The sequence below is a fragment of the Passer montanus genome, unplaced genomic scaffold (assembly GCF_014805655.1).
Source record: "Passer montanus isolate IOZ18808 unplaced genomic scaffold, ASM1480565v1 scaffold40, whole genome shotgun sequence".
Taxonomy (NCBI): domain Eukaryota; kingdom Metazoa; phylum Chordata; class Aves; order Passeriformes; family Passeridae; genus Passer; species Passer montanus.
The window spans coordinates 7274269-7282655 of NW_024368819.1; the positions used below are offsets into that span (position 1 = coordinate 7274269).

General features: G+C 40.6%; 1 protein-coding gene across 1 annotated transcript in view; it reads right to left on the reverse strand.

Moving 5' to 3' along the window:
• LOC120506878 (opsin-5-like) overlaps window positions 1–8387 on the reverse strand; it is a 30252-nt gene extending 21865 nt beyond the window's left edge. The window contains exon 1 of the mRNA XM_039718972.1: window positions 8267–8387. Within this exon, the coding sequence (XP_039574906.1) occupies window positions 8267–8387 (121 nt within the window). The remainder of the gene's footprint in view (window positions 1–8266) is intronic.

Below are 8387 nucleotides of genomic sequence, written 5' to 3' on the forward strand. Positions count from 1 at the left end.
GGATACAGAAAGTTCATGCACGTAGCCAGAGGGCTGCTTTATCAGTTCTCCTTAGAAAAGTGCAGCTAATACAGCTAGGTTTCTTCTCTTGGAACAATCTAGGATCTCCTTGCAGCAAAGTCTGTCCCAGATGGGAATATTTTTCAGTAATGCACATGATAATCCATATGAAGAGAATGTTTGGAATAGAACTTCAAAGTCTCTTTTATTTAATTTTACAGAAAGTTGCATTCTCTCTTACTCTCCAGGAACAGAGATGCCAGACTTATATGTGTCTAAATATGTGAGTAAAACACAAGGGAGATAACTGTAAAGCTGGTGAAAGTCAGACACTCTGCTGGAGAGACCTAGAGTTTCCAAATGTCCACATCTATTGCTCTGCCCTTCAGTGCAAGACCCTGGTGGCTTGCATCCCACTTTTTGAAATTACGTGGATCTGTAGAGATGAATGACTTTTAACAGAAAGCATATTGGTAAGTGTCAGGTTCATTGTTGAAAATGTGGCTTAGCCAGTTAAGGGGGTGGAGGGCTGAGCAGCAGGTCAGGCAGCCCCTGGCTGTCTGCTGGCTCCTGCTTCTATCCCACAAACCAGCTCTGCCACTTCTGACATTGGTGGCCCCACTTCACCTTGGCAAGGTAGAGCAAGACATGACCTCTTTTGAGTGTCTGCTGCCGATGACAGGATAGGGAATGCAACACGTGGTGGCTTATGCCGGGTTACAATATTACCAGGTGAGGGAGAAAAGAGCTGCCCCACAGCCCACTGCCCAGGCACAAACAGTAGATACCCCAGAATAAGGATGCTGTATATTGACCCAGCAAGAGATGAACAAACACAATAAAGAGGGATGAGACATGATGGCTCTGCACAGCATATCTGGGTATTCAAAGGAGTCTGTGCTATGAAAGATGGCTGATAGGTTTCACGTTGTAGCAAGAGGGCAGCTGCCTTCCTTTGGGAAGCGCAGCTTCAATGTCAAGAATCCAGCACCTCACTGCCAGGCTGCTGTGACTAGAAAGGGAGGGGAGGAAATTGCCTCTCCATCTCCAGGCCATGTGGGAGTCTCAGGAGCTGAAATGCCAATCAGCAAGGCATGTGTTCCTTAAAGAAAGAGACTGAGCATATATCTCCTGGTGAGGTGCTCTCAGTACTTTGGAGTGGGAGGGAGGTGGTTGATGGGACAGCCTCTGTATAGCTCTATGAACTACTTCTTCTTTAGAGCAATTTACTTTTAATAGCTTCTTGCAACATTGCCCAGCTTCTGCTGCTTCACCTTGTTTAGTAAATGCCCATGGTTTACTGAAGAGTATTTGAACTGGCAAGAGCTGAAATGTCAGCATATGGTATTGATCAGAAATAATCACTGGTGTGGTGATACCCTGAGATACACACATGCATTCTATATATATCTTGTTATAAGATCAGCAAAAATAAATGTATCTTGTTCTGGCCACTAGATGACAATGTTTCTTAATCAAGTCTTGTTTTGAACAACTGCATGCACTTTAGCTCAGGGATTTTCTGACTTTTGTTTGAGTCTAGGTACTATAAATAGGCAGAGCAGGGCAATGGGGGAGGAAGGCTTTGGGAAGGAACGAGAATAGCCTGCAAAGCAAACATGGGAGTTGTGTTGTTTGTGTATGTTGGTTCTACTCTCTGCAAGGTTAGTTATCGAGGCAGTAGGTATGAAATATGTCCATAAGAAGAAATAGTGCTAAAATGGCAGACAAAATAAAATGGCACCTCGGATAGGAGGGCTACCCTCACAGTGTCAGACACCTGCCCTTCCTGGGGATATACACAGCAAATTCCCCCTAGCCTGGAGGATAAGGGAGTTTTCAGTTAAAGTGTCTTAAGGAAGAACTTGAGCAAAACATCACATCAAACAACACTGCACATTTTAGGGTAATGAGAGGTGAGAGAGACATGGTACCTGTGATCATTTTTGGAAACTACGTTCACAAACGGAGGTTGGAGATGAGGGAAGCATTGAGGGAGATAAGGTTACAGAGCAAGTACTATTTCTGCAGGTAGGCACAGTATTTTAAGCAAAGCAAAGCAATGGAGAACCTGCGGTGGCATATCCAGTCCTTAAAATGGTTTGTCTGGGTAGTAGACCATATTAATTCAGATTAAAGAAAACCAACCAACCAAAAAAACCCAAAAAAACCCCAAAAAACAAACATACAAAAAACCCCCCAACAAACAAACAAACAAAAAACCCACCACAAACAAACAAAAAAAAACAAACCCAAAACAAAACTACCAAACCAGAAGAAAATAAATTCTTAGTAAACCATGCAATAACAAAGTCAGTGGTCACATAAAAGTGCTGTCAACTAGAGTAGTGACTATGGGACACTGGATCTCTGTGCCATCAGATACATGTGCTAGTCTGAGTTGCTGCCTGTATTGACTGACTGACTTTAAAAACCCCAAACAGACCATCCCACAATAACAAAGTCAGTGGTCACATAAAAGTGCTGTCAACTAGAGTAGTGACTATGGGACACTGGATCTCTGTGCCATCAGATACATGTGCTAGTCTGAGTTGCTGCCTGTATTGACTGACTAACTGACTTTAAAAATCCCAAACAGACCATCCCGAAACAGAAAATCACCCCAATCAAAAGAACAGCTCAAAACAAACAACCCCTCTCCCTTCCTCCCCCAAGCCCTGACAGCATCACAGGGAAGAATGTTGAAAATTCAAGGCAAGCAGAGCAATAGCAGTGACACTCTCAGTGAGGGCAGAGATCTCCTCAACTCCATTTCAGGTGGTGTGTGCCTCAGGGACATCAGAGGTAGACCAAGAGCCCAGAAAGAAATCTCTGAATTTTGAAGTGCCTCCATGTTACCAGGTGTTATCTCAGTAAAACAGAAGATAGAAAATAAACAACTGGGGGAACTTGGTCCATCTTTGGCAAGCTGTTACTAATATTCACTTGTAAGAGTATGCAGAAAAACCCAACCAACCCCAAAATCCAAACCCAGCATACTAAGGGGATACTAAGCATACTGGGGAAAAAATGGCAGATTTCAAGTGAGGTCAAAATGTGGCAAGAGAGAAAAAAAAATAGCAGCTAGGTAGAAACTGAGCACTGCTACCCAGCATAAGGTTCAGAGAGGGATCACCACATCTTTCCCATAAGCACAGTCTGACTTGAGTGGTTCATCAGAGAGATGCTAGATCTTCTGACGTGGCAAAATACACAGATAATATGCAAATACTTCAGTAGTTTTTCAAATATTGTGAGGTAGGAGGAATTGGATGGACAGCAGTATTAAAAATGTTGTATCACCCCTATATAATTCAGTAGTAATCCTTCTCCTGGAATAACACTGTCTAAGAGAGCATTTTAATCCACAGATGTCAAAAGCACTCCACAAGGAAGTCTGGTGCTGTTATCCATGATTTCTTGGGATAGAAGAGCTGCCAAGCAAGCTGACTTTCACCAGCTTGCTTGGCAGCCCTTCAGCTATTCACAAACTCCTGTGTCAGAGTGATGCCCACCAGCCCATGCAAACAAAGCACCAGAAAAGTAGCCAGAAAAGAGTGACTAAGGAGACTGAAAATCTTTCTGCTGAAAGCAATTGAGAACACTGAGATTGTTTGACTCTCAGAATATCGAAAAAGTACATTGTAATTTTAAAAATATTTCTGTCAAATCACTCCATCCTGTGCATTCAGACATGCCCTATTTTTTTCTCTTGTGCCTGAGATGGTCACTGAACAAGCAATAAGCACCTGAGGCTGCATACAGTTTCCTTGTTAACATTTTTCCAAAGAACTAAATTTGGCACAATTGAATTGATAGCTCTGAGCTGGTCATCCACATTTCCAACAGATTAGTTCACCTGTGCCCAGCCAAAATAGGATATTATGTCTTCTACTTAGACTTGCTCTTATTAGACATTGTTGCAGGGCCTTTACTTGTAAAACTTGGCAAGACTGAAATAGAAAAATGTGTGTTACAACTCAGCCATATGCAATTTAAAATACATATGAAGCCTTAAGTGGAAGAACTCAAGAAGTGAGAGCAAAAGGTGAGGCTCAGTGTCACAAGACAAACTAAGCTCTTTCCTCAGCAAATAACCTTCCTCCAGGACGAAATTGGATTGAGCATCTTAATGCAGAGCAGGCATGAATGAAATCAGTTACTTACACAACTACACATACACAAGCATAAATGCCTATCAGAAGAGGCTTGCTGCAAAAGATTTTCCGTCCAGAAAACTTTAATTAAAACAGTGATAAAATCCAGAGAATTTGCAAAGCTGTCATTAACTATTGCAACTGTGATATGACCCTACTCTGTTTTCAGTCTTTGCTGCCAATTATACACACACAATATCCTGTCCAGGGCATATTGCCAGTTCTGGCAGGAAGGAAAAGAGTCATCTTGTTTTAGACTTGACAAAGCATGGACAGATTATTTGTTCAATAAATGCAATCATTTTGGGGATGAATGTTCTGTGAATAGCTTATTTCCTTTCCCACCTTCTCAGATGTATCTGTCAAACAAAATCCAAAAATTACACTCATTCTGTCACTTGTCAAGTAACAGTTTACTATTACCATTCAGAAGTGTGTGCCTTTTAAAGACATGTTTAGATCTTGTGATCAGTTCTGATGGGATTGGTAATGCACTCAGCATGCCTTTCTGATGGAAGCACTCACAAAATGTCAGAATTTGCCCTCTAATAAATACTCTCTCCTATTGACATAAAATGTCCTTTTATGCCTTGTATTTACTCTAACAGGCGCAGATAAGAGTGAAACGAGGGGAAGCAAACAAAGAACAAATTACGTTGAACAATTCTGCATAAATGCAGGAAAAAAACAACCCAACTTAAGAATTCCAGTTAATAATTATGAAGCAAAAAAAGCTTTATATTTTTTCTCCATGTCTAGAAGCCAGCAGCAGTGGGCAGTGCTTTTAAATTGTACCTCATAATTTAAACTGTACAAGGATTTTCCACAGTACTGCACCACTTATGGCATAGGCAAAAAGGGATCAGATGTAATCCCAGCAGCAGGACAAGCTTTCACCTGTCTGTTGGAGACAATTTTGAGCTCACTGAAGGGAAGGATGGGATCAGACTGCCGCCTTCAGAAAGAGGATGCTGACGCAGGTGACCTGGCACAGGGTAACACAGCAGTTACTATCACTTGCAGATAGTCCCTCTAAGAGTGGATCACTGCTTGAACAGGCATTGCACCTTCCCCCCACTTTGCTGATCCCCTGGCCACAGCATTAACAAGGAGAACGATGGAACAGTAGCTTGGGTGTCAAGAAGCAGTGATCTCAAAGTCCATCAGCATTTGCAAAATGCACCACACGCTTCCTGCTGGTTTGCTGGTGGTGTCATCATGTGACACCACTGCACTCAGGCTCCCATGCAGGGTGCTGAGGAGCTCTCACCTGGATCCAACACTGCCTGGCTGCTCTACCACGTACAACACATACATCAGTGTCCTGTCTGTCACAAATGACAGCTGTGCTACCTGTCACCTGTGGGAATTTCCAGGAGGGGACACACAGAAGCCTTATCTCAGCAAAAGGTGTTAGACCATGGCTCTTGGATATTCATGAGCTCTGTCAAGATGAATGACTCTGGGAAGACTTGGCCAAATGTAGTTAGGGTTTTAGGACTTCATCCTGCGAAGGTGAGGAGATTCAGAGGAACCTCATCTTCTGGATACATGCTACTACCAATCACATACATCTCCTTGGTTTTGGAAACGTACATCAGAATTTGCAATAAGCTGCACTGCCACACTTAAATTCAAAAGAGAAGAAAACATTTAGTAACTACCAAAGTGTAATCATTGAAGCCATTTTCCAAGGCATCAAAAACCCAAGACTATAAAATATTAACATCTTTGGGGCTTTGTGTAGGGACGTATCCACAGACTCCTGCCAACGTGTGCTGTCTTGCCAGAGCCCTAAAGCACCAGAGGTACAGGAAGCTAGCACATGGACTGGCCATTTTTCTCTGCTGCCAGAAGGACAAGAGAGTGTCTATATGACAGAGAACTTCTACCACATCACAGCTCCCTGGATAGAATGAGTTATTGGTGTACACAAAACTAATAACTATAAATTGCTGTGGCTAGTGCTTGCAGAACTGTGACAGTAGATCTTTGAAAAGAAATTAGGACTTTCCTTTCTTGATTTATGTATAACTAACAGATTTTTTCAAAAGTTATCATTTCCAAAAGGTACATCCATCAATTTTAACCAGATCTACACTACACTTGGAGTAGTGCTCCTGCTGCTTGTACATACTCTGCAAGAAAAGGAACTTAAGTTTTGGATCTTGAGGTAAGTTAAAAGAACAGCAGCTATGGCATGCAAAGCACTTGTAAGCTTGGCTGAAGGATCTGAAGAAACTAAACCCCAATAGCCTAAAGGCTCAGGCACCTAGATATTTGCTAGAGGATGTGAGATCACTAGCAAGAAGCAGCAGAGGAGAACATTTCTGCTAATTGATTGATGGAAGAAGTCTGAGCTAGCAGTGTGATGCAGAGGCAATACTGGAAGGGATCAGAAGAATTGATAGAGGGTAAATATGAATGTGAATAGTGATGGCAAGACCCTGCTTGGATGCTGTATTCAGTCCTGGCTATAAGGCTGCTGGGATGACAGGGGACAAGATCTTATGAGAGGAGATAAATAAATATAATTATCCCCTGCCCGCCAATCAACCAACCAACAAAATAAAATTCCCTCAATGCTTAATATAGGAATACAGAGGTAGACTTCAAAGTATGAGTGTTCCTTCAGGAACATAGATTTGCCATAGGATGTCATTCACAAGCAAAAGTTTATTTCAATTAAAAGGAATGACCAAAAATTGCATAAAGCTATGTTATGATCACTTTAGCTAAGAATTCAGGTGAAGCTCCTATCCAACAGAGAAACAAAATCAGGAATATGCTTTTGGAAGAGTGATAACACCAAAAAAAATCCCTAGCCAGTTATATGAGAGAGCATAATAGCTGTGCAAATGAGATTATACATTGTCTCTGCAGGGGACTGGCCTTGCTGACCTAGGATGTTCTTTCTAGTCTTAAGTGCAACTGCTTAATTCTTTAGCTGATGGTGCAGACATTTCCCAGCCATTCACGAGGGGATACACAGATGTGAACAGTGTGAGGATAAATTGGAATACCTCTGATTTACCTTACAGCCACTCTCCTAAGATAGAAGCCATATATATTCCTACTAGAATCTCTGGTTTTGTTCTAAGCACAACTTTCCTCAATTTCTAGAGATAAAAATAAGAAAGTCTCATGTAAACATATTAAAATACTTAGCATTTAACATTTTAACTTCCACAAATGTCAAATGTAAGCAGAGGGCTAATAAGTTAATTGAAATATGTAATAAGTTAAGAATAAAAAAAATCAGTTAGGCAAATCATTTAAAAACAGAAACATTTTTGTACATGCTGTTTAGAAGAATAGATTAAATAAAAGTTAAATTTTCTTTTATTTTTCTGTGAGGTCTTACAGTTGAAATTTTTTATTGCCTAGCATGTTTGCACTCTTTGAAATTTCATAAAGTTTCCTTGTGTTAGGCAATAAGTCTACCCAAAATAGACAATATTTAAACAAACAAAACAAAATTACAGTGGTATCAGAGTGCATTTATACTGAGTGCCATTTTCAAATCCCTGTTATACACTTACAATAGCTGTCTTCCAGCAGAACTAAAAGAAACACTTGGTATTGTGACACAGGATAAGGTTCTAGTACTTAGATCCTATTTGAAGAAGTCAATTTCTATATGCATCCAGCATTTAAAGCAAGAACAATACAAACAATTAAAGTTGAGAACCACAAAATATATTTTGTGTCTCTCCAGAAGATAATTGTAGGATGCCAACTGACTGTCAACAGCCACAACTCCGAAAATCAAGGAACATTTATTCAGTGCTACTAAAACACAAGAAAAGATGGAATTAACATGTACTTCAGATAAGGTACTTCTTTTATCTACCCACATATTAAGCTTAATGAACATTAGTTGAAAGTTTACAGGCTTGAATATATATTTTTCCTCAAGATTTCTGCATTGATAATAGATCTCTTTTTAACAAAAGCAAAATGTACTTCTCTGATCTTACAATTACTGAAGAAAAAGCTACATTTTCTACCATCCTGTTCCTTTAGGGATAAAACCCAAATGAATCACTTTGAATTTGATAACAACATCTATTTAAGAGTTTCCTTTCACACCCAAGCCAAATACCTACCTAAAGCCAACAGGTAGAAACCTATGATGGTCTCTCCTTGCTCTGTTACAGCTGCCTCTCTGGTCAGAAAACTGATGTTGTTGTTCCTCCAGGGTGCCTGTGCAGAAAACGGGACAGACAT